Below are 27,140 nucleotides of genomic sequence, written 5' to 3' on the forward strand. Positions count from 1 at the left end.
CTATTGTGTCTGGCCTGATGTTTGATACTTCCATCACCATCATCGTTATCATCCTCATAATTATCCTCATCATCATCATAGTCATCCTCATCATCATCATAGTCATCCTAGTGTCCAATACTGTACAAAGGAAGTGTTTCTCTTGCTTTTGCCCTCCTTTTATTTCCCTGTGAGAGTGTCGGAGGTGTTTTATCCTCCAGGTCTTCTGTGTATCAGGACACTGCAGCCCCAGGCTCTGTATGCCTGGATAGCAACACCTTGAGATGGGGGATTCATGACTTTGTGTTCTATTTGTGCTCACCTGTATCTGTGTCTCCAAGACAACTAAACACACATGTGTTGCCTGAGTGAAAATGATTTCTCTCTCGCTCTCTCTCTCTCGCACACTCTCACCCAACTTTCTCAGCTTTTGTTGCTATAATTATGATCTGAATATTGATAATATTACTTTAATGTCTAACAATGTGTTATGGTAGCTAATGTAAGAAAGATTTAACACAACAGGCCTAATGACTGTAGTGGCACTAGAAGTTAGACAGACTGATGGAGACATAAAGAAAACTAGCAGACACCCCCCTCCACCGCCCCCTGTCCACCCTGCTTTCCATCCTACCCACTCACCTCCTACCCTACACTCACAGAGCCAGATACAGATCTGGGGTAAGTGGTGGGGGGCCCACAAGTGTGTGTGTGTGTGCGTTGCGTAAATGGCAGCTGATCATGGTTTCTTATTGTTGAGCCTGCCACTGTGAGGATTAAGTTAAAAGAGGACGGGGATCCCCACTCTCTCTCTCTCTCTCTCTCTCTCTCTCTCTCTCTCTCTCTCTCTCTCTCTCTCTCTCTCTCTCTCTCTCTCTCTCTCTCTCTCTCTCTCTCTCTCTCTCTCTCTCTCTCTCTCTCTCTCTCTCTCTCTCTCTCTCTCTCTCTCTCTCTCTCTCTCTCTCTCTCTCTCTCTCTCTCTCTCTCTCTCTCTCTTTCACTCTGCCTCACATATTCCCTCACACACTCTCTCTCGCTCACTCCCTCCCTCACTCCTAGAGTGCTAATGGTTTTCATGGTTACACTTCTCAGTGAGTGCTGTTGCCACTGTTGCTTCCACTTATTCACTCATATAAGATGGATTTCAGCAGGGTTTGGGGTCAATTCAGTTTCCAATTTAGTCCATCAGGAAGTGAATTGAAATTCAATGAATTAGCTGAAAATGTTTAATTTCTATGTGGATTTCTTAACAGTAAAATAGCTGTATAAGTAAGTAGGTTTGTTTAGCAGGCGTTTAGAATCAGGGTCAAATACAATGCCTCCCTTTTTACTCTCCATCCCCTTCCTTTCTTCATTAAATCCTGTTCATTATCTATTTGTTCCTCCATAATCCATTCGTCTAGGACGGTTACTGTAACTGATCCATGTCCTTGTCATCAGTACCGCCGCACACATTAAAAGGCTATAGAAAGGTCTCCCCCCCAGGGTCATAAGCTACAACATTTGGGTCGCCAATCCCAAAACCCAAAACCCAAAACCCACCCACCATCCACCACCCCCCCCCCCCCCACCCCCTCTCCAGACCAATTATTCTTAATTCCATTCTGTGCTTGTTAGTACCCCCCCCCTCCAAAATCCCAGGCCATCTCCCCCCACACACATGTCCTTCCCCCTTGTCCCTATCTAAAATCCCACACTCCCTCACAAGCATCTGCGTTCAAGGCAACCCCCCCCCATTACACAATACTACCCTTGTAATGTTTCCAATCTCTCTGTCTCTGTGAAACTAACACCTTAGGCACTTGTCTGCCTTACACTGTTGAAACACCCTGTGTGTGTGTGTGTGTGTGTGTGTGTGTGTGTGTGTGTGTGTGTGTGTGTGTGTGTGTGTGTGTGTGTGTGTGTGTGTGTGTGTGTGTGTGTGTGTGTGTGTGCATGTGTGCGTGTGTGCGTGTGTGTTCGTGCGTGTGTGTTCGTGCGTGTGTGCGTGTGCATGCGTGCGCATTTGCGTGTGTGTCAGGAAGCAGACTACCGCCTGTTTACCTCTGCAAACATGATTAAATCACATACCATCTAGTAACCCCCCATTAAATCCTCTGAACCCGGCCATATTACATATCTACCAAACAAAAGAAACTCAATCAGAAGCATCAGCCGGGCCAAGGCCTTCTTCACCAGCTTATCCAGTCCCATTGCCGGGATTAAAATGAAAATGGAGCCGGGACATTATCAGAAATCCTCATGTTCACAATACCAGAAAGTGTGTGTGTGTGTGTGTGTGTGTGTGTGTGTGTGTGTTTGTGTGTGTGTGTGTGTGTGTGTGTGTGTGTGTGTGTGTGTGTGTGTGTGTGTGTGTGTGTGTGTGTGTGTGTGTGTGTGTGTGTGTGTGTGTGTGTGTGTGTGTGTGTGTGTGTGAAGGGAGGGGGGATGATACAAATGTATCCTATGTAATTCCCTGTTAGGGATCACAAAGTATTGTTTTTTTGCCTTCATTGTCTGAAATATTAATACAAGGACAATGGCGACCGGAAAGGGGATTGGGCCACAGCTTTATTTCTTAACCAATTAAGTCATCCTATTTCCATCCTAAAAAAAAACAAAGTTGATGAAATGTAGAGTGGTTTAGTATGATGACATGTTTCATATTGTAAGAGGATGGTCAACGAACACCTGTAGAGATTTCCAAAAACAGAAAAACATTCCTCCAAATGACTGAATCCCCTTGTTTTCTCTCCATAATAATATCAGTGAAATACTAGTTGTTTTCTTTACTTCAAAATCTCCCAATCATCCTTATTTGTTTTCTCAACAGAGATGATTTGTTCCAAATGCGTGAATGAGATGCACAAGTTTCTTTTCAATAGCTCTGCAGCTCAATGTGTGTATGCATGTGTCTACTGTGTGAACGTGTAGCTGTAGTCTCAGTAACAATAAGGCACGCTCTGTATTACTGTTGCTTCACTGCACTTCCTGGGAATAATCCCTCACACAGGAGAGAACGGCAAGCCACCTGGACACACCAACGTACAGTATGGGGCTTCATTCACACACACATACACACACACACACACACAACCTCACACCCACTGTGCCCAGCTACCCACCATATAACCCCTCCGTCAGTCTTTCATTCAGACATAATGTCACCATTTCATATTTTCTCTTTCTCTCCCTTGCACCTCTCTCTTTCTTTTTCTCTTTCCCTTTCTCTCCCTCCCTCTCTCTCTTTCTCATCCTTCAATCTCTCCCTTTCTTTCTCTCCCTCTATCCCACTCCTCCTTCACTCCCTCTCTCTGTCAGCATCAGAGGTGATAGAGGACTGTCATCCATCCATCTGTCCATCGCTCCACCTCCAAAGTCATCTACTCCATTAACACACCAGTGTAATGAAGACAGTAAATGACACACACAAACACCCCTGCGATCTAATGGGCTAGCCCTTTACTGGGAGACTGATGGGTGGGGGTTTCATGTACACACACACACACACGCAGGCACACACATAATGATGTATTGCTATTTAATACTGCTATTTTATTGACCTTGCGACTGTATGTGTTTCAATTTCCTGTACTGGTTAGAACATAAATATATATAAACTAGATTTCAATCGCTCCTCCTTTAGTTAACATGTCCTGTATCTGTCAACAACTGTGTTTGGATGCTTTGGCACCACACATAACAAAAGTTGCACACTTCCTTGAAAATAAACAAAAGGTGATTGTTTTTCTGTTATTTCCTACCAGAGAAAAACAATCAGTCCCAACAATAAAGGTGTTATAGATTAGATAGGAATGGATTGCCTTTGTGTTATTATCTTTTTATTTGCATTCTATGAAAAATCATAACAAGGTAGTAGAGCTGAGGCTTATCCAGAGCATTAGCTGGAGTGGCATTAGGCCTAGCTTTAGCTCTGTTTAGGGTTAGCTGTTAGCTTAGCTACTGTACTGTACTATGCACCTATATATAGCCTATACTCTAGTACTGCAGGACGACCTCTTCTGATATCCTTCCTTTTAAAGGCGGTCTCTCTTGCCCTCTCTTTCTCTAATCTCTTTCTTTCTCTCTCCCTCCTTCTGCTGATGTCATACAGTAAGACAATTTCCCCAATGCTATTGTCCTCGAGAAACCTCAATCTGAAAATAAAATCCATTTCACATATTAGAATATTTCAAAGGAATTATCCCCCACGCAAAACTCGCTAAACCCCCTCTTATTCCCACTAATCCTTCAAAGTCGCTCTGATATCACCTGCTACTCAGTTGGACAGTGTCAACGCTATCAACAAGTCAAACCCACATAATGTAAGTAGGCCCCCACTGTGATGATTAAAAGGAGACTCTCCCTCCCTCCCTCTCTCATCCTCCTCCTCGTCCTCCTCATCCTTTCTAGCCTCTCCCTCCCTCCCTCTCTCCTCCTCCTCGTCCTCCTCCTCCTTTCTAGCCTCTCCCTCCTCCCTCTCTCCTCCTCGTCCTCCTCCTCCTTTCTAGCCTCTCCGTCCCTCCCTCCCTCTCTCCTCCTCCTCGTCCTCCTTTCTAGCCTCTCCCTCCCTCCCTCTCTCCTCCTCCTTGTCCTCCTCCTCCTTTATAGCCTCTCCCTCCCTCCCTCTCTCCTCCTCCTTTCTAGCCTCTCCCTCCCTCCCTCTCTCCTCCTCCTCGTCTTCCTTTCTAGCCTCTCCCTCCCTCCCTCTCTCCTCCTCCTCGTCCTCCTTTCTAGCCTCTCCCTCCCTCCCTCTCTCCTCCTCCTCGTCCTCGTCCTCCTTTCTAGCCTCTCCCTTCTTCCCTCTCTCCTCCTCCTCGTCCTCCTCCTCCTTTCTAGCCTCTCCCTCCCTCCCTCTCTCCTCCTGCTCGTCCTCATCCTCCTTTCTAGTCTCTCCCTCCGTCCCTTTCTCCTCCTCCTCGTCCTCTCCTCCTTTCTAGCCTCTCCCTCCCTCCCTCTCTCGTCCTCCTTGTCCTCCTCCTCCTTTCTAGCCTCTCCCTCCCTCCCTTTCTCCTCCTCCTCGTCCTCGTCCTCCTTTCTAGCCTCTCCCTCCCTCCCTCTCTCCTCCTCCTCGTCCTCGTCCTCCTTTCTAGCCTCTCCCTCCCTCCCTCTCTCCTCCTCCTCGTCCTCCTCCTCCTTTCTAGCCTCTCCCTCCCTCCCTCTCTCCTCCTCCTCGTCCTCCTCCTCCTTTCTAGCCTCTCCCTCCCTCTCTCCTCCTCCTCGTCCTCCTCCTCCTTTCTAGCCTCTCCCTCCCTCCCTCTCTCCTCGTCCTCGTCCTCCTCCTCCTTTCTAGCCTCTCCCTCCCTTTCCTTCTCCCTCTTCCTATTTTCTCTTGTTCTACAATTGAACATAAGCCATTCAGTCCACTTCTTTGGATGAACTACTTACGTCATCCCTCTTACCATGCTACTAATACACCAAATGTATTCTTGAATTGAATGTATTGAGACAGAAATGGGAACAATAGCAAAGGAGAGATAAAAAATACAACACCACCAACTGGGGGCCCAGAAGGGCGGGGGAGGGCATGCCTTTTCAATTTCCATATGTACTGTTTGTTTCTTGGGCTTCAGGAATGTTTAAGTATAAGGGGATATCAGTGAACAAATGCCGTGGTCAAGGCTACGACGGCACCAGTGCAATGACTGGAGCTGACTCAGGTATTCAAAAGCGTATTTCAGGCCGAGAGCCTAATGCCTCTTCTTGTAGTTCATTATGAGTTTTAGTTGACAAAACGATCTCTCCACAGAAGCGACAGTTACAGGGATGGTAAAAATAGCTTGATTGCTATAGCAACATCATTGAAACTGGGCAGAAGGGAGTGGTGCTTAAAGTACAGCAGTTCTGCAACATCTTTAATTGAGCCTCTTGTTCTACTTAATTGCCACGTTACGGAAAGAGATGAACTGTATAGGAAACTCTGGGGACAGGTCGTCTGGATTCTGGACAGCCAACAAATTGGCAGATGCAAACAGATTATCGTCTTTAAAAGTTCTTGTGGGTTTGAACAAAAAACGCGGTTTGGTTCATACTGGTGAACTGGCTTTTAAATTGAGTGGTTGCATTATCACCAGTCCCTTATCTCTGGTATATTTTGGCATGCATCATTCAAGACTAAGTTTACATTGTGTGCAGTGCAATGGACATATAATGTACAGGCAATACCCAGTATAGAAAACAGTCAGGCCCGCAACCTAGACCTAAAGGACGTGGTAAAAACCTTTGCACACAAAAAATGAGGATTCTCAAGTTGGATTTCATTTGATTTAATTTAATTTACCTTGAATATTCCAGCCCATTGTGAATGCTATTAGCCAGACAAATCCCGCTGAGTTCAACAATAAATAGTGGCTGAATGTATCCTCAAGCCGACCACTCTTTTCCTTATTGTTAGGCTGATGTGGAATTCTTATCTTATTTTTTTATTGGCTGTTTAAAATATTGATTGATTGATGATTGAGACCTGCCACTAGTGAGCCTCATGTCACCCAGCAAGCCTCCACAGTGTTGGCCCTTGTAATTGGTCCTGCAGTGAAAGCAGAAACCCCCCAGAGATTTAGAGGCAGCGCAACAAAACCCCTCAAGTACACCACTTCCCTGCATGGCTTCAGATACACAACAGTGGAGTCCAGCTCCAGATAGACAACAGTGGAGTCCAGCTCCAGATAGACAACAGTGGAGTCCAGCTCCAGATAGACAACAGTGGAGTCCAGCTCCAGATACACAACAGTGGAGTCCAGCTCCAGATACACAACAGTGGAGTCCAGCTCCAGATAGACAACAGTGGAGTCCAGCTCCAGATAGACAACAGTGGAGTCCAGCTCCAGATAGACAACAGTGGAGTCCAGCTCCAGATACACAACAGTGGAGTCCAGCTCCAGATAGACAACAGTGGAGTCCAGCTCCAGATAGACAACAGTGGAGTCCAGCTCCAGATACACAACAGTGGAGTCCAGCTCCAGATACACAACAGTGGAGTCCACTTCCAGATAGACAACAGCGGAGTCCAGCTCCAGAAACACAACAGTGGAGTCCAGCTCCAGATACACAACAGTGGAGTCCAGCTCCAGATAGACAACAGTGGAGTCCAGCTCCAGATACACAACAGTGGAGTCCAGCTCCAGATAGACAACAGTGGAGTCCAGCTCCAGATAGACAACAGTGAAGTCCAGCTCCAGATACACAACAGTGGAGTCCAGCTCCAGATACACAACAGTGGAGTCCAGCTCCAGATACACAACAGTGGAGTCCAGCTCCAGATAGACAACAGTGGAGTCCAGCTCCAGATAGACAACAGTGGAGTCCAGCTCCAGATAGACAACAGTGGAGTCCAGCACCAGATACACAACAGTGGAGTCCACTTCCAGATAGACAACAGTGGAGTCCAGGTCCAGATACACAACAGTGGAGTCCAGCTCCAGATACACAACAGTGGAGTCCAGCTCCAGATAGACAACAGTGGAGTCCAGCTCCAGATAGACAACAGTGGAGTCCAGCTCCAGATACACAACAGTGGAGTCCAGCTCCAGATAGACAACAGTGGAGTCCAGCTCCAGATACACAACAGTGGAGTCCAGCTCCAGATAGACAACAGTGGAGTCCAGCTCCAGATGGACAACAGTGGAGTCCAGCTCCAGATACACAACAGTGGAGTCCAGCTCCAGATAGACAACAGTGGAGTCCAGCTCCAGATACACAACAGTGGAGTCCAGCTCCAGATACACAACAGTGGAGTCCAGCTCCAGATAGACAACAGTGGAGTCCAGCTCCAGATACACAAGAGTGGAGTCCAGCTCCAGATAGACAACAGTGGAGTCCAGCTCCAGATAGACAACAGTGGAGTCCAGCTCCAGATACACAACAGTGGAGTCCAGCTCCAGATAGACAACAGTGGAGTCCAGCTCCAGATAGACAACAGTGGAGTCCAGCTCCAGATAGACAACAGTGGAGTCCAGCTCCAGATACACAACAGTGGAGTCCAGCTCCAGATACACAACAGTGGAGTCCAGCTCCAGATACACAACAGTGGAGTCCAGCTCCAGATAGACAACAGTGGAGTCCAGCTCCAGATACACAACAGTGGAGTCCAGCTCCAGATAGACAACAGTGGAGTCCAGCTCCAGATAGACAACAGTGGAGTCCAGCTCCAGATACACAACAGTGGAGTCCAGCTCCAGATAGACAACAGTGGAGTCCAGCTCCAGATACACAAGAGTGGAGTCCAGCTCCAGATAGACAACAGTGGAGTCCAGTTCCAGATAGACAACAGTGGAGTCCAGCTCCAGATACACAACAGTGGAGTCCAGCTCCAGATACACAACAGTGGAGTCCAGCTCCAGATAGACAACAGTGGAGTCCAGCTCCAGATAGACAACAGTGGAGTCCAGCTCCAGATAGACAACAGTGGAGTCCAGCTCCAGATAGACAACAATGGAGTCCAGCTCCAGATAGACAACAGTGGAGTCCAGCTCCAGATAGACAACAGTGGAGTCCAGCTCCAGATACACAACAGTGGAGTCCAGCTCCAGATAGACAACAGTGGAGTCCAGCTCCAGATAGACAACAGTGGAGTCCAGCTACAGATAGACAACAGTGGAGTCCAGCTCCAGATAGACAACAGTGGAGTCCAGCTCCAGATAGACAACAGTGGAGTCCAGCTCCAGATAGACAACAGTGGAGTCCAGCTCCAGATAGACAACAGTGGAGTCCAGCTCCAGATAGACAACAATGGAGTCCAGCTCCAGATAGACAACAGTGGAGTCCAGCTCCAGATAGACAACAGTGGAGTCCAGCTCCAGATAGACAACAGTGGAGTCCAGCTCCAGATAGACAACAGTGGAGTCCAGCTCCAGATACACAACAGTGGAGTCCAGCTCCAGATAGACAACAGTGGAGTCCAGCTCCAGATAGACAACAGTGGAGTCCAGCTCCAGATAGACAACAGTGGAGTCCAGCTCCAGATAGACAACAATGGAGTCCAGCTCCAGATAGACAACAGTGGAGTCCAGCTCCAGATAGACAACAGTGGAGTCCAGCTCCAGATACACAACAGTGGAGTCCAGCTCCAGATAGACAACAGTGGAGTCCAGCTCCAGATAGACAACAGTGGAGTCCAGCTCCAGATACACAACAGTGGAGTCCAGCTCCAGATACACAACAGTGGAGTCCAGCTCCAGATAGACAACAGTGGAGTCCAGCTCCAGATAGACAACAGTGGAGTCCAGCTCCAGATAGACAACAGTGGAGTCCAGCTCCAGATAGACAACAATGGAGTCCAGCTCCAGATAGACAACAGTGGAGTCCAGGCCTAAGCAGATTATCACAATAGGATAAAGTGCCCATAAGAGCCTTTAGTAACTCTAGCTCTGTGGGAGAGAACAGTGGGTCTGAGTGGTGGAAGTTGCTAGAGGATTCGGCCCACCCACCTCCAGCCCACTCTCTTCTGTCAAGTCTGCTTTTCCTGTAAACCCATGACCTTCAAAGCTCTCAGGTGACCCCGTGTTTACAAGCTTCAATGGAAAATTCTTCCATAACAAATCAGAATCGAATTGCAATGGATGGCTGCAGTGGAGTCATCTTAAATCAATCAAAACACAATATGCAGTAGGCATTTACTTCACAACCTAAACTTGAAAACAAACCCTCTAATGTGAAAATCCTTCTTGTGTCCTCCTCCTACACAACACAATAAATGTGTGCGTTTGAGTGTTGGAATGTCTGTGTGTGTGTGTCTGTGTTTGCTCGTGTGTGTGTCTGTCTGTGCGTGTTTGTGCACATGTGTGTATGTGTGTGTGTGTGTGTGTGTGTGTGTGTGTGTGTGTGTCTGGGAAAGCGACTGGAGCATTGAAATGACATGAAGAGTTATTTGGGTCGTAATGAAGCTGCTTAATGAAATCAGTGCCCTTGAAAGTTCTTCATCAATTACAGCCCCCCACCTCCCCTCCCCTCCCCTCTCTCTCTCTGCTCCATTCCAGCCTGTCAGCTAATCCACGTGTACCCCACAATATTAATTAAACACCGCGTTTCCTGAAGTACTTAACTGAAGCACTATTATTGATAATGAGCAGGTTTAAAGGAGTCACATCCCTCCAAAAGGACTTTTTAAACCGGCCTGATTAAGCAGAAAATGAGACCCAAATGGGCCTACAAGCTCCTCATTAAAAGCCACTGATCCATGGCCATGCGCATGTTCCAACTCTTTTAATTAGGCGAGCGCGAGACGATCTGCGGCAGGGAAATGCCATTAATCTTGCCTTTCATTCAGGAGGGTACTGCACCCCCTGCACCCCTGTCCCGCTCACTTCCGAGACCCAGCCACCGGACTCAGACTGTCTGACACATCTTCATCCTATAACACCCTGTTGTATTACACACATACAGATGTAGGATCTTCATTTGAGCCAGTTTGCTACAGCAGGAAATTATTGAATTATTATGTGTTTGTGTTTACACAGACAGCTCAATTTTTATATTTTGCCCAATTATTGGTCTTTTGCCAAATCATATTAGATATTCTGACAGAATTGGACTGTGTAAATGTAACTTTAGTGGATTATAATTTATGAAACATTTGTAGAGGCTGATACAGTACAATGTTCTTAAGGGAGAAACAAGTCGGAAATTTCAACGTGGAAATTTCAAAGTGACATTTTTAATCGTCAAATACATTACACGTTTTAAATGTTCTGCATTGCAGGAAAGTTTGCCTGCAACAGTGTGATCAAATTAAGATCCTGCATCTGTAGGTACAATTGAAAAGGAAAGTAAATGAAAGGGGAAAACACCAAACAGAGATTGTATTGTGTAAAAGCAGTAACAGTTAGGCAGTGGTGAAGGATGACAATAAGATGCAGGATTGGCAGTGTGAGTGGCCTGGTATCACTATCAGAGGTTAATTTGGCCTAAGTAGGCCTATTGATGCACACCTCACACACACACACACACACACACACACACACACACACACACACACACACACACACACACACACACACACACACACATATACACACAACACTATCGCCCCCAACACACAGCTAACACTCCCTGTCCCCCCATCCCCACATACACCCAGTCCCAGACTCACATTGATGATGAGAGTTAAATGCATCTTCATTTCCTGTGTGTGTGTGTGTCTATGAGTGGCTGTGGAGGGTGGGGCCGGCCCTGCCTGCCTGCCTGTCACTGTGTCTCCGCATGGAGGATTATGGATGGCCAACTACATCGCTTTTGGCATTAATTAATGAGGATAACGAACTCCCCCTGCTCCCACAAAACCACGGCCCTCGTCAGCTGGTACGGAACAGGGTGATGGGTGAGGGTACTCGGTGTGTGTGTGTGTTCAGCTGGTATGGAGCTGGGTGATGGGTGAGGGTACTCTGTGTGTGTCTGTGTGTGTGTTCAGTTGGTACGGAGCAGGGAGCTAGACGCAGAGGGTGGAGTAGAAGGTGTGTGTGTGTGTCTGTGCCCCCATTTCCCTCCATTTCCCCCCAAAGTTCCCCACCAGTCAGTGGTGTGTCTGAGGACCATTACAGAGATTAGGCTGTGCCAAGGTAATGGATGCCCCCGTTTGTCAACTCACATCTTCTGTCAAGACCACAGGCCAAGAGGGAGGGAGGGATAATAGTTGGTGAGACTGGGAAATCAAAAAGAAAGGGTGGGGTGGAGGGAGTGAAAGGGGTCAGAGGCAGTGACAGAGTGAAAGAGCTCTTTTGATTCTAAAGTGATTAGGAATATCAATGTAGCCCTGTCATTAGATATAGTAACATTTGTCCAGCCAAGTGCTTAAAGATGCATTCCAGTGATTTTGGAACTTTTCCTGTTGAAAAACAATATCCCACGTATAAATACAATAATGTACACAACCTTAAGAGTAAAATAATGTTTTGAGCAAAATAGTTTTTTTTGGGACACAACTGGATAGCACAATATAATCTTAAAGAATGCTATAGACGGAGGCAAATCAGCTCCTCCATGTTCATGTTGTCCTGCAGTCTCCCCTCCCTGCTCCTCTCGTCTCCCCTCCCTCTCCCTAGGCCCAGCCCCAGCTCGTCTACACAGTCTGGGTTTACAATGTGTGGTGTCAGGTGCCTTGTGGCGATAGGCAAAACGCTTTGCCTGACTGCCATGTTCTGAAGTTTTGCGGCCATATGAACACATAGTCCTCCCTCCAACACTACCCCCCTCCCCCTTACCCATCTGATGAGGGTAATGAATGGAAGACCCGGACCCATCCCACCGCACTCGCAAAAACGTCGCCCCGAATCACATGGCTCCTCGGAACCAACTGACTCACCCATTCATTGCTTCTGACAAGGCGGGGCTGGGAGGGAGGAGAGCAGTGATGTCATAGAGGAATGGAACACTGGGGGGTCCTTCCAGTGCCACTGCAGGCACAATAACACAGAGCCATCAGCGCTTCCCTCTCTCACGCTACACCTCTTTTTAAAATGTTTCCCTTTGTCTCCCTCTTTCTTTCTCTCTCTCTGCTACCAGAACTACCAGAACCAGACACACACAGAAACATACCCCCCACCCCAAACTCACACAGGCTCTATTGTTTATGCAAACTTTCCCCCCTTCCACCACTTGATCGTGCCCAAACACCCCTGTTTCCAGTATCAGTTGGCATCTAACAGAACAGGTTTGCCTTTCTGAGCAGTTTTGAACGAAAACCTGCAAAGCATTTTATTGTAAAGTACAGCCCAACCCCCCTCATCCCCAACCCCGCTAACAACCCTCGGCAGTATGTATGTTTGTGTGTGTGTTTGTGCGTGTGTGTGTGTGTGTGTGTTTGTCCTCTGTGTATACGAGTGTGATAAAGAGTGTCACAATGTGCATCAGACACGAAGGCCAGTCTCTGAGAGAGCGTAATTAGAGAAAGCAGCGCTGTCAGAAGCATTAGAGAGAGGTTGGCACTTAAGGGCATATGTTTTTACTACTATACCATCGGGTTGTGGAAAAGCACAACAACATACCTCAAAGCTCACGGCCCTGCTAATGAAATCACTCCCTTCTGATCCCACTGAGAACAAACACAAAGGTTTACAGACACCAGAAATGCAGCTTAGTACTGTGCACTAGATTGGACACAGTTGTGCAGGTAGGCAGGAGTGTGCTGGGATATGTGTTGGTCTACATAACATCACTGAGGGCATGTGTGTGTGTGTGTGTGTGTGTGTGTGTGTGTGTGTGTGTGTGTGTGTGTGTGTGTGTGTGTGTGTGTGTGTGTGTGTGTGTGTGTGTGTGTGTGTGTGTGTGTGTGTGTGTGTGTGTGTGTGTGTGTGTGTGTGTGTGTGTGTGTGTGTGTGTGTCAACAAGAGTCAGTATATGAGTAGGCTATGTATGTGACGTAAAATATGATGAAGTTATCTAGACAGATTGGGAGGCATTTCATTATGGTGCCATTATCATAAATGCTGATCATATTTGGGTATAGCACTTAGTTAAACTAATAATCAGCAGTCTATAAACTATTTATAAATAGTTTAAAATCTCTTTAGAAAGTGGTATATTTTGTTGTTGGTTTCGTTATTGTTGGCAATACAAATGACATTTCAAGGGCAATTAAGAGTTGAAAACGATTTGAAATAGTTATTTCAGAGTAAGTGTTTCCTTCTAGACCCTGGTCTGAATATGCTACACACCAAGGTCAAGAACGCACCAATATAGTTGATATTATAATAATTAATAAATTGTCACCCTGAAACGTACAAGCTATAGCAGTATTGAAAGTTGTCTCCATGAACACATACTGTATCAAGTGATAAACCATGCAGTTTACCGGAGCCACTGGGAAACTGACCATACAGACTTCCGTGCAAAAAGGCAGCCGTCTCATCCAAGCCAATTAGCCGAAGTGGATAGTGATTGAGCTCGAGACGGAGGCTATGGCCTAAAATCAACAGCACCGTTTGTCACAACGAATCCCCGATCTTCTGCCTGTCACGCGGGGCTGCTGAGGAGTCGTCTGTCATCAGAACTCCAATTTGAGATGCCAGAGGTGGCATGCTGTTATGACATCCATCTAAACTGTTATAGAGTGACTGGGGCAACCCTTAGCGACAGACAGAGAGACTGAATGATTGAATGACTAACGAGTAGACCAATCTTATTCCTATTATATTAAATTCACGTCTATCTTGTGTTTGAATACATAGCCTGGTGTCCCACCTCGGCACAGCTAAGGAATAGGCTGGTTTAACGCACAGACAGACTCATGAGTAAAAGATGGAAAGGTGCAAAGTTAAGCCACAGTGACACTGACTGAAAAGTACCTCTCTCTCGCTCTCTCTCTCTCTCTCTCACCATTTTATTGCAACCGAACTTTTCTTTGGAGGTAGCCTATTGTGAAAAACAAATAGATATTTACATCAAATCTGCCACGTAGGCCTAAATGTATGCCCACATTGACGACAGGTGTGATTAGTCGGAGGTCTCATTAAACTGTAAAAATTTTAGTTTAAATTGGTATAATAATTACCGAAAATATTTATAACACAGACTACAACGTGTTGCTATGGGTGAAAAAAGCATACCATTTCCTTGTTTTTGATTATGATTATTTTAAATAAGTCCATTTCTGCAGAATTATTTATTGTTAAGTTGATAAGGAGTTTGTTTTAGTGTGCATGAGTTTTCTGTAAGCCTAATTTATTTGTACTGTTCTGAAAACGATAGGACTACAGTAAATGTGTTTGACTGTCCTTCATTTAAAATATAGGCCTACAGCGAAGACAATCGTATTTCTCAGATAAGGATTAAGCTATATATTCCACCTCATAGTTTTATGTGCAATGCACTGCCCTGCAAATCAAAACTGCCCTCTGTAACGTTCATCGAATTAAGGAGACGAGGGAGACAGGAGTTGGAATCGTCTTAATAATCCGGCTGGGTTGGAGAAAACTCGCCGAGGCCTCGCAATCACCCAAATATCGGGAGACAGGTCCTGGGCGCCTCGGGCGGCTCTTGCGCCGTTCCCTTCAGCGCCACCGACCCCTCAGCACGCCAGCGGGCCCCACCAGCCAGACCCGGCTCGTTTACTGCGATATAAATGTATCTCTTCATGTCAAAAGGGTTTTTAATGGGGGAGAAATAGAGCGGATCACTCTACGAAGTTTCTAATTAATTTTGTGGAATCCATTCATTCGCGACATTACGCAGAAATGAATGATGGATAGGTTTGTCAACGTCATGAAGCCTAGAAAAGCTAGGAGTGAGATTAGGTGTTAATTGCTGTGATTTTCCAACGAGAATTGTAGACAGGCCTACTGTAGGCTCATATGAAAAAAAATGTGTGAAAAGAGCGCATTTCCTAAATTGTTGTGAGATCATTTATAATAGCCTATTGCTGATACTCACCTGGAAATCCACATGGGTAGCCTAATCACGGTCAGTTTATTTATGTTTAAGTCGTATTGAATTCAGTCAAATCAACTAATTTTAGACCGAGGGATGCCTTAAATTAAGTCAGACGTCTGGTAAACTACAAACCATTTGAACAAATTGTAGGCTACAACTGAAAAACGTGTGGTAAATTGGCAATTAAAATGCTAATTACAAACATAACTATGGTATGTATTTGTGTCTGAATCACCTGACCACTGTCCCAAAAGCTATAAAACAACAAATCAGTTCAGTGTTAATAAACTCTAGATAAAGTAAAATTATTGAATGTGTCAATTTCATTTTGTGCATGGTTTATTTGTGTGGAATCAAGTTTAAGGAAAAAGACAAATAGCAGCCTATTCGAGCATAGATATATGTTTTATTTATAAAGACATATAAACAATATATGAAATTCAACACAACCCAATGCTTCGTCGGGCTGTAGTTTTGAAAACCAATGCCATAGCACTACTTTGATCAAGTAGTTTTCCACAGTTGTACAATAGCTTACAATCATGTGAATTGTGCAATAACAAAACCAAAATCCCCAATACATCTTTTCAAAAAGATATGACATAATAAACTAGTGTTTCCCCACATAGCATCCGTTAAAATCAGGGAAAGTTGATTAAAAATGTACAGTGCTGCAAAAAAAGTTGGACACTGGAAAGCATTTTCGTCATCTCTCTCCGTATTTTTCGTAGTTTTGCTGAATGTTGCATAGTACACAATAATAAGACATTTAGATCACTCATAACTTTTGCAAGGGTACCGTTTTTATAGCCACACATAAAATGTCAAACTGTCAATTAAAACATGATAAGTCACGGCCACAACAACTCATCAAATTCCTCTAACTCTGAGGAGAGCATAGGGAAAGATAAACACTTTTCCCCATATTTCTTAAACAGCTATTTTTTAGCTCCAACCCCAACATTAATCTGGCCTTTTGTTTTTCATGTTTTTATTCAATCTGGATGAAACATGGCAGCAGTTATTTAAACATAGTTTAGGATTTATTCTGTAGGCCTAGTCCCTTTTCCAACGTAATCAAATAACTATAGAAAGTGGGAGAGAGAGACCGATATATGGATGCAATTGGAGGAAGTTCAGGTATATACAGAGAAACGATATCAAGGCTTGTCGTTATGGTGCTTGAAGAGACTTGCAGTTGTCCCTGAGTATTTATCGGCGTGGGTGGCGAGTGCCGAGCCCGTGAAGGGGTACACGGCCGCCTGTCCAAAGGGTGCAAGGGCGGTGGGGATGGGCGAGTTGATGCTCTGTCCCTGGTTCAGATAAGCCACCAGCCGCCTCATCTCCTCCAGAGCCTGAGCCTGCATGAGGATGTAGTTCTTGGCCAGGAGGAGAGTGGCTATTTTGGAGAGTTTCCTCACCGACGGGCTGTGCGCATACGGGATCACAGAGCGCAGGCCGTCTAGTGCATCGTTCAGGTCGTGCATCCGTCTCCTCTCGCGCGCATTGATGCTCAAGCGCAGAGACCGCTGCTCCTTGGGCTTCTTAGAAAGGGGACCCCCGTGTTTGTCATCGTCGAAGCCCGAGCCCCTCTTCCGGGGGTCCAGAGGGTCAAAACTGTCGTCGTCATCGCTGGTCTGCTCCCCGCCGCTCTCGTTGGACTTGCCCGTCTGACCGTGGAGGAAGTCGGCCGCCGGTGTGAGAGGGTATCGCCCTCCAGAACTTCCAGTAACCTGACCAGGTCCAAAGCCGAATGCGGACTGGCCATAGCGCTGCGTTAGGTCGAGTAGAGTGTCGTTGCTGATGGACTTCAGCAGGTTCTCTTCCCCGGCATTCATGTTCTCTTCCAAAATAAGGACAATTAAAAAATGCGATTGAAATGTATCCTCTTCCTCCCTGTCGTTCTTTTGTCGTGGAGAGTATTCACACACTCTCCCGGAGTCCTTGTCAACACACTTACTCTGTGGCTCTTCAGAACAGTTGCAGTGAATGGATTCGGCCTCTTGCTGAATTCAGCTCTCTTTACGTTCCCCTGCGCGCATATAAATTAAAGAACACTTCTGTAATTATGTGTTTTGCAAAGCGACGTTAAACGCGCGTAAAGACTGGCATGGGTGAGAGACTGGAGCGCGTGCCTCCTTAACCGGGTTCTCGCATGCGTCTTGCCCTCGCCCTGGGCAGATTGTGACTCGCGCTCAGTCCCACTCGCGCGTTAGTAGGAGCGCGAGGCCCGCCGGGATTATCTATCTGTCCAATCAGGGGGGCGTTTTAATTACTAGGGTGGAACACTGGTATGGTCCTATTTTCGATCAGAATAATGATAATTGCAACACAGACTGACATAAATAGCGTTCGCCTGTAATATTGAGTTAGTCTATGTTTGACAAATCGTGGTGGGCATTTGTTGTCCCAATATATATATATATATATATCTATATATATATATACCCAAGAGTAAAGACAATCATTAGAGAATATTGCAAACGAAAATGCACCTATCTTAGTTTAGGCCATTTTAGGCAGCCTGAAAACAGGCTATGAAGTGCACGGCCAACATAGGCTACATTTTATTTAATCAATATTGGAAGTTTATATGATCATAATGTTATGCAAATCTAACTCATCCAAAACCCTGGATGGTGAAGTGTTCCAATTCAGATTTCTATTCACTTTTAGGAACACCATTCAACTTTTAGGAATAACATTCAACTTTTAGGAATACCATTCAACTCCCAATGTCCAATGTTCAGCTCCAGATATGAAGATATGAACGTCTCATTCATATTAATGAAGCAGGGGGATATAGGCTGATTCTTCCTGGTTGACATGTGCACTGTTTGCCTAGACTATAGGGTATTGGAAAAATAAATGTGTGAATAGCACACAGCTCCTACAGGCATTATAAATATCCAGCAAATTAATACCAAAAAAATACATTGTGTTGTAGGCTATATTTGACAACAGATCTCTGTAGGTTTGCCGCACAGTGGTCCACAATGAAATAAAGTGAAATTGTATTCAATTGAAATCTGCTTCCATTATCTCTTGAGCTACAATAAACTAAATGAGAAGTTGATAAATATCCAACAATAGCTTAAAGGAGGCTGACAGGGTGAGACTGGGAGGGTGAGGCCCAGGGTGAGCCTGGCACGGTGAGGTTGCCAGGGTGAGGCTGGCAAAACAACACTATTTCACTCCATTTTCTACAATGAAAGACTAGTGTGGATCTTTCAGGACCATGGACAGCTCCAGTGACGCATGTTTCAGCCCAGAAAGACCGAGCGAGAGAGAGAAAGAGAAAGAGACAGAGAGAGAGAAAGAGAGAGAGAGAGAGAGAGCGAGTGGAACCGTGACCCACTGGGTGGTACCCTAATAATCGCGTAGCCTGGCCGGGCCCCAGAATCAGGGCTTATCGGAGGAAGGGAGGCCCAAGGCATGGTGGTTTACCATGCACATTAGCTGTATCAACACCAAATGCTCACGGACAGAGGCGACAGGGGAAAGCACGGGAAAACATGGCATAGGCCTATTGCATTCTCGAAATGTATCCAGTGTCTTGCTTTAGGCTACTTTGTTGCATCCTCACAATAACTAGCCTAGCTTTGCCCACACATTCAAGGACATAATAACTATATTAAAAAACATATATCCCTCTAAGCAACATCATCGTTGTGAAAGTGCCATCTCAAATAACCTATCCATGTTTACCATTCATTTCCTTCTAAGACAATTACCGATAAAATATCAGAAGCGTAAAGAAACAGATGATAACCCAAACAGTGAACCCAACGTCCGAAGCAGTAAACATCTAAACAGCTCACCAGATCACATCGTTGTTTTCTACCTTATGGTTTCAAGATTAGTTACCTGCTCACCTTTGCTTGGTCTTTGGGGATATAAGGCCGGGCTGCAGTTAAATTCACTTGATATAAAGTATTCCATTCTAATTGTTGATTGATTGATCCTCTACAAGTCTCCTACCCAATTACTACAGTTTGTAGGCTTGCTGAAGCACCACTTCCACTGGTCCTAGTAGGAGATGGAAACACTGCCACCGTCTGTTCAGAATGACGCATTACATTATGACCTGAGCGCAACAAGGGGGTTCCGTGCTCAAGCTACTAGTGAGGTTTTGGTGCGCCCGGAGATGACGTCCCTCCAGGAGGCAAGAAAGAAATTTCGATTTGGAAAAGTGGAATATATTCACAAGAAGTAGTAATTTCGGAAGAGGAATGGGGGAAAAAAAGAGGAAGAAGAGGTTAAAGAGAATGAGAGAGGCAGAGGTTCAGTTTGAATCTATTGAAGATGGAGGAAAAGAGGGAGATGGTGTGTCAAAGAACATTGGTGTTAAGTGCAATCAGTGTGAGCATATGCCAGGCCAAGTTCTGGAGGTGAAATGGAAGTGAATGAGGGCGAGTTTAGTGAGGTGGGTGCGGTGAAGAGCTCAGAGACCGAACCTGGTATTGATGGACATGATAAAGAAGAATCTGGTCCAGTTGGAGTGAAATATTTGAAGAAAGTGGATCCTTGCCTTTTGGCAGATCCATTTGTGGTTTCAGGGTGGGTGGGAAAGGAGTTGTGTTAAGTTGAATCAGTGAAGGTAACTTGTAGTGGACTTGTGATATTTGTTTGTGTTTCTCCTGCCCTGAGGGACCTGGTGCTTCCAGCCATGTAACTTGGGTCAATATCTGTTTCTTGCTTTGCTCTTAGGAACAGGACACCTTTGAAAGGAGGGATTTCTGGGGTAGCGTTAAGTGTGAAGGTGAAGTAATTGAAGTTGAAGATTCCTGGTGTTTATGACACCCGCAGACCCGGTGGTGAGACATGGTGAGTCACTGTCAGTCCATTTGACTCCCAGTCTTTAGGATATATCAGTTAGAGATTTTGTGCCACATCCACAGAGATGTTTTAGGTGCCAGGTGCCATGTAGCAGCAGTGTGTAGGAGGGATATTTCAAGATGTGGGAAGTGTGCAGGAGGGCATGGGACAGAGGATTGTGTAGTTTCGGTAGATCAAGTTTTGTGTGTCAACTGTGGGGATGCTCATTTGATAAAAAAATCTGAAGTGGCCAGAGTAGTGCAGAAAGTGTCGTACGCTGAGGCAGTGAAGAAGGTAGAAGAGGATGGGTCAATGGTGAGGGATCCTGAGAGGATCCCTGTGAGTAGTAGATCTGTGCCAGCACAGAGGGATTGGCCAACGAGTGATATATGCTTCATTAAGGTTGGCTTCTTAGTGTTCATGGCAATGGTTATCAACTGTACCACAGAAATGGAACGTAAATCACAGAAAATAGATGTTGTGGGGGCAGCTGAAGAGAAGTACTTGGGTATATGAGATGTGACTTCAGAAGATTTACTGTATTGAGTGTTGAGGGGTGGTATCACGTCCTCCCAGGTCATTGGCATGGTGCCGGAGCGGATAGGGGAAAAGTATTGGAATGGGGTAGTGGGTTTTTAACGAGTGTAGGGTTAGTTGGAAGGGTGTTTTTATTTTTTCATTTTGTATCACAAAGTATAATGGATTGATACTATAGTCCAGTTGCGGGCGATAATGCAACATATTGGATGTCAACCGCCGTTAAACCCTGCCAAAGACAAAGAAGAACCTACTGGAGACTCAAGTAGCACCCTGAGAGGGGTCGTGAAAGAAGAAACACACGGTTTTCAGGGGAAAAGGAAGAGAGCCTGTGCGCCTCGCTGTTTACAGTCCCCGGTTTAAACATACAGCGGATGCCTATACATAGTGCATGTCTTTCTTCGAGATTAAGTTCTTGCCACAAAGTCAACAGACACCACATACCAATTTTATTGGTGTTGTTTTTGTCGTAGATTCCAGTATAGGACACGTGCTGCTTTCTGAAGCTGTTTTCATCTGGAATATTGACATGGCGACACTCCATCTTAACAACTCCTCCACATTTACATGTGCATAAGAGTGCATAAGAGACCCTCCCCGGACAACCTGCTACACGTTAGGTTACTCCCGTGGAGATGGGTGCTACTCAATATTATTGACTACTATAATTTTGTTCATAAAGTTAGTCTCGTCCAAAACTGAGTTTTGTCAGTGAGTTCGTCATGACTTACTTGAGGGTTGGGTTTTGATTTTGACAATGCTCACTTGCCCAAGTTTCAAGTTTTATTAGTCTTATGTATAGGATACATATGGTATACACCACAGGAGGTTGGTGGCAACTTAACTGGGGAGGACGGGCTCGTGGTAATGACTGGAGCGGAATAAGGGGAATGGTATCAAACACATCAAACACATGGTTTTCATGTGTTTGATGTCATTCCATTTTCTCCGTTCCAGCCATTACTATGATCCGTCCTCCCCTCAGCAGGCTCCTGTTGTATACACCATCCAACGAAATGCTTACTTGCAGAAATGCTTACATACACAGCTGCGGTGATTGCACTCTATCCAATCCTAGACAGTGAGACAGACTGCCCATCTGAAATTGTTTACATAAGACAACACCTCACCTTCGCCGTGTCCAATAGGATCAAAAGCCTAATGTATCATGAGTAAATTGTGACTGACTGACTGAGCTACAAATAATAAGGAGTAGTTATTTATGATGCAAGGTTCTTCATAGATCAGTCTCCTGCACAGTCGGCTGAAATGTCGAACAAGCCCCTTAGCTAGATGTAAAAACCGGTAAGCCTATGGGGAAAATGAATGACGAAAGAATAGGGTTTAGGGATAAATGCGATAATAAGGTCTGAGGTTAACACAGACTTATGAGATGTTGTATGTTTTGTTCTATGATAATATCAGACAGTTAACAAGACCTTTATGAATTATAAAGCCTTCATGTGCTTTTTTATTCCATAAATGCTTCAAAATTCCCAAAATGTGATGTTAGCTGATGAAGATTATCCCATAGAACAGAATGTATAAGATCTCCTAAGCCTGTGTTTACCACAGACCTTGTATTCAGCGTTTATCCAAAACCCCTACAAAAGCGCCATTCATTTCTTCAGTTTCTTGGCAATTTCTCGCATGGAATAGCCTTCATTTCTCAGAACAAGAATAGACTGATGAGTTTCAGAAGAAAGGTCTTTGTTTCTGGCCATTTTGAGCCTGTAATCGAACCCACAAATGCTGATGCTCCAGATACTCAACTAGTCTGAAGAAGGCCAGTTGTATTGCTTCTTTAATCAGCACAACCGTTTTCAGGTGTGCTAACATAATTGCAAAAGGGTTTTCTAATGATCAATTAGCCATTTAAAATGATAAACTTGGATTAGCTAACACAACATGCCATTGGAACACAGGAGTGATGGTTGCTGATAATGGGCCTCTGTACGCCTATGTAAATATTCCATAAAAAATCAGCCGTTTCCAGCTACAATAGTCATTTACAACATTAACAATGTCTACACGGTATTTCTGATCAATTTGATGTTATTTTAATGGACAAAAAATTTGCTTTTCTTTGAAAAACAAGGACATTTCTAAGTGACCCCAAACTTTTGAACGGTAGTGTATATCTAACACGTAATATCTAACAATGCACATAATCTAAAGTAAAGCAATGTCAGTGATTTCAATCTATGTATATAGGGCAGTAGCCTCTAATATGCTAGTGATGGCTATCTAATTGTCTGATGGCTTTGAGATACAAGTTGTTTTTCAGTCCCTCAGTCTCAGCTTTTATACACCTGTATTGAACTCGCCTTCTGGATGATAGCGGGGTGAACAGGCAGTGGCTCTGGTGGTTGTTGTCCTTGATGATCTTTTGTCCTTCCTGTGACATGGGGTGTTGTAGGTGTCCTGGAGGGCAGGTAGCTTGCCCCCGGTGATGCATTGGGCAGACTGCACCACCCTCTGGAGAGCCCTGCGATTGCGGGCGGTGCAGTTGCCGTACCAGGCGGTGATACAGCCAGACAGGCTGCTCTCAATTGTGCATCTGTAAAATTGTGTGAGGGTTTTAGGTGCCAAAAAAAGGACATCTTCAAAGATGGAAAACACTGAACACTGAACATTGAAATACACCTTCTCAAATTTACCAGAACATGGTTGTCCCAAATTGGCCAGAAGATGGCAGGATTGTCATACAAAGCCTGTAATATTCTAGTCTACTATCTCCTTGTTTTCAGTGGCAATTTCTTGTCAGCTCTTCATCTGCACCGGTCTGAAAATACAGGATGAGTTAAAGCAATGTGAAGCAATGTGAAGCAATGTGAAGCAATATGAAGCAATAGGAAGCAATAGGAAGCAATATGTTTCAGGCCTAGTGGGGATGCTTTCTCTTAACAAGTTCTGTCAGTTGTTCACGTGCAGTCGAAGGAAAGGAAAGAGGAAGCAACTGTATAGACTACGGAGATGCAGCATGTTCATGTCCAGTTGCCAAATATATCCCTGGGTGACTCCCAGAGAGTGCACATAACATATTCTCGCTGTTCTCGCTTACTAAGAAGTCAATTCTAATTCAGAGTTTCAGAAACGGATGTATTTATCTATTACCTTTATTTAACAGCCAACACAGAGAGCAATGTAAACTGGCCAACAATAAGCCACCGCATTCAGAAGGCTTTAGCAGCAGCTTACATTGTCATGGTAACTAGAGGTCTGTGGGCTACAAAGGTAACATGCTATTTAGCACTGTGTGGTTCACTAAGAAGGCTGCAGTTACAGCTTATGACCACAGAGAGTCAGTCTAGTGTCTACTGACACACACACACACACACACACACACACACACACACACACACACACACACACACACACACACACACACACACACACACACACACTCTGCAATATATGATTACATAGGCTACTATGAGACTATAAGAATTTATTTCTTTATTTTTCCAGAAGAAACTTCAGTTGAGAAACTCAATATTCGGACAACCTTCTGAGAAGAATATAGCCAGGCTGTTGATATATAGTCAAGTGTGTGGTTTCATATAACATTGATGCATGTTGTATTCCTACTGGACATCAGACTGTGATGTGGATTGATATTTTATTGTTGTCAACAAACATGTACAATTTGACATTTTATTTAACCTATGTCCTCCATTTCCTAAGGGTTCTCCATTTCCTAAGGGTTCTCCATTTCCTAAGGGTTCTCCATTTCCTAAGTACTCTTCAATAACTCTCCTTTTTCCTTTTCATCAAGACCTCTGGAATGAACTGGAAAGGTTTGGACACAGTGTACCCTAGCATGTATACTGAGATATGTTGTCATGTTTTCACCAATCATGATGTATCTTGTTGTGTGTTTTAACCAATCAGCAGGCAGCAGGGAAACTAGGCCTTGGTTTCCCGAGGGAACAGAAGTGAGTCTGAAGCCTGCACTCCACACTGGTTAAGCCTCACACACACACACACACACACACACACACACACACACACACACACACACACACACACACACACACACACACACACACACACACACACACACACACACACACACACACACACACACACACACACACACACACACACACACACACACACGTTGAGACACTTCAAAGAGCTGCTCTGAGTAAAGATGGAGCGGGCTCCTTTGATCACTCCCTGCTGAGTCTGATTAATGTGTAGATTTACAGTTCAGACCTGCAGGGACCTGGCAGCCATGACACCCAGATACTGTAGAGGAATCTCACCCGCTCAACCTCCAATCAGAACCATTTCTCTCTCGGTCATCATCCAATCAGTTCTTACATTCTCTCTTCCGACAATTGGAACCCTCTCTTTCTTACAACATCCAATGTGAATACTCAAACTAACTGACTAATTCATCCAATCAGAAAACTCTAACACTCAAAATCCAATCAGAACTCTGTCACATTCCCTGATAATCCAATCAGCAGTTTAAATTCTTTCTGCCTCTAATTAGAGGAGTTCGCCTGCAACTTCAGTACAAATCGCCTGAAAAGCTCCCTTCCATGTCTCCTTCTATTTGTTTTCCCCTGATCTGTAATGGGAGAAATAGTTGAATGTTGTGGGTGCACTCTGTTCAGCTTGCTTTAAATTGGAAGTGTGCTTGAGTGTCTGTTATTTGGTGTAGAGTGAAAAAAAAGTAGATCTGCTGAGCATGCGTTGCACCTACATTTCATCACATACCCTGCTGACAAGAGGTAACATGGTACAAACATTTCCCCTCTGCCTCTTTCTATCCTCTTCCCTCTCTCCTCTGATCTTGTTCTCTTTTTCCTACTGCTGCAATTTGATGCAGATTTTAAAAAGAAAAGGGGAGAAAGAGGGGTGGTGGGGGGATTAGAGAAGACCATGAAGGTAGAGAGAGAAAGAGAGAAGAGAGAGATGGGACAGGCCCATGAATAATTGTTGAAGATATTTTTCCTCTGACCCACTTTGAAGTCCATTGTGAACCCTTTAAAAGGGCCACACACTCTGTCAAACATTCACTAATTAATACCTAACAAAATATACAGAATATGAAATTAACTGTGTGACATTATCTGGGAAATTGATCTACTTGGACATATCTACATTTCTGACTTCATAGAACGAAACACACACACAGGCGCTCTCTCTTATGTACACACACAAACACACACACCCATACACAAATAACCCTCCGCATCCTTTTCTATAAGCAGAAGAGAATGAGCTGTCAGAACAGTTGATTGATGACATCTGTCTGTCACCATGCGACAGTCGCCATGATGATGAAGGGTCAGTGAGGTCAGAGGTGATGTAATCTCTCCAAACCGTCCCTCTTGAACACAAACACAAAGAGGAAAACAAAAGGTTTACCTATCACACAGTTTAAGACGTCAATAAATTAATTCATTAATATTGGAAAATACACTAACAATATGACATACTAATATTGTGAATATTGTGAATACTAGCCAGAGCAATATTGTTTTATGCTGCCATGGTGCAATCTCAACAAAACCACAGCCAAGACAAAAGGGAACTTGTTATGAACCCAATGACCTGAAGGGTGCTGTCCATCTGACTCTCTTTCCCTGTCTGTCTCTGTCTCTCCCTGTCTCTATCTCTGTCTCTCCCTGTCTCTCCCTGTCTCTCCCTGTCTATCTCTGTCTCTCCCTGTCTCTCCCTGTCTCTATCTCTGTCTCTCCCTGTCTCTCCCTGTCTATCTCTGTCTCTCCCTGTCTCTCCCTGTCTCTATCTCTGTCTCTCCCTGTCTCTCCCTGTCTATCTCTGTCTCTCCCTGTCTCTCCCTGTCTCTATCTCTGTCTCTCCCTGTCTCTCCCTGTCTCTATCTCTGTCTCTCCCTGTCTCTCCCTGTCTCTCTCTCTGTCTCTCCCTGTCTCTCCCTGTCTCTATCTCTGTCTCTCCCTGTCTCTCCCTGTCTATCTCTGTCTCTCCCTGTCTCTCCCTGTCTCTATCTCTGTCTCTCCCTGTCTCTATCTCTGTCTCTCCCTGTCTCTCCCTGTCTCTATCTCTGTCTCTCCCTGTCTCTCTCCCTGTCTCTCTCTGTTTCTCCCGTAACTCCCTCTCCCCCTGTCTCTCCCTTTCTCTCTCCCTGTCTCTCTCCCTGTCTCTCCCTGTCTCTCCCTGTCTCTCCCCCTGTCTCTCTCTGTTTCTCCCGTAACTCCCTCTCCCCCTGTCTCTCCCTGTCTCTCTCCCTGTCTCTCTCCCTGTCTCTCCCTGTCTCTCCCTGTCTCTCCCCCTGTCTCTCTCTGTTTCTCCCGTAACTCCCTCTCCCCCTGTCTCTCCCTGTCTCTCCCGTAACTCCCTCTCTCCCTGTCTCTCCCTGTCTCTATCTCTGTCTCTCCCTGTCTCTCTCTGTCTCTTTATGTCTCTCCCTGTCTCTCTCCCTGTCTCTCTCTGTCTCTTTATGTCTCTCCCTGTCTCTCTCCCTGTCT

General features: G+C 45.1%; 1 protein-coding gene and 1 long non-coding RNA gene across 2 annotated transcripts; both read right to left on the reverse strand.

Moving 5' to 3' along the window:
- Positions 1 to 15,704: 15,704 nt before the first annotated feature.
- Positions 15,705 to 17,547, reverse strand: LOC129861097 (class E basic helix-loop-helix protein 23-like). The gene has a single exon (XM_055932216.1). It carries the CDS (start codon positions 17,154 to 17,156, stop codon positions 16,479 to 16,481), a length of 678 nt encoding a protein of 225 aa, XP_055788191.1. The 5' UTR covers positions 17,157 to 17,547; the 3' UTR covers positions 15,705 to 16,478.
- A 5,163-nt stretch (positions 17,548 to 22,710) lies between these two features.
- On the reverse strand, positions 22,711 to 24,701 carry LOC129861098 (uncharacterized). The gene is made up of 2 exons (XR_008760507.1): positions 23,334 to 24,701; positions 22,711 to 23,233 (listed from the first exon to the last, which is right to left on the reverse strand). It is a non-coding gene; the product is annotated as an uncharacterized LOC129861098 (long non-coding RNA).
- Between the last annotated feature and the right edge of the window lie 2,439 nt (positions 24,702 to 27,140).

The sequence above is a fragment of the Salvelinus fontinalis genome, chromosome 8 (genome assembly GCF_029448725.1).
Source record: "Salvelinus fontinalis isolate EN_2023a chromosome 8, ASM2944872v1, whole genome shotgun sequence".
NCBI classification, from domain to species: Eukaryota; Metazoa; Chordata; class Actinopteri; order Salmoniformes; family Salmonidae; genus Salvelinus; species Salvelinus fontinalis.

Excerpts from the sequence above, each read along its gene's own strand:
- LOC129861097 (XM_055932216.1), bottom strand. The coding sequence starts at position 17,156 with ATGAATGCCGGGGAAGAGAACCTGCTGAAGTCCATCAGCAACGACACT.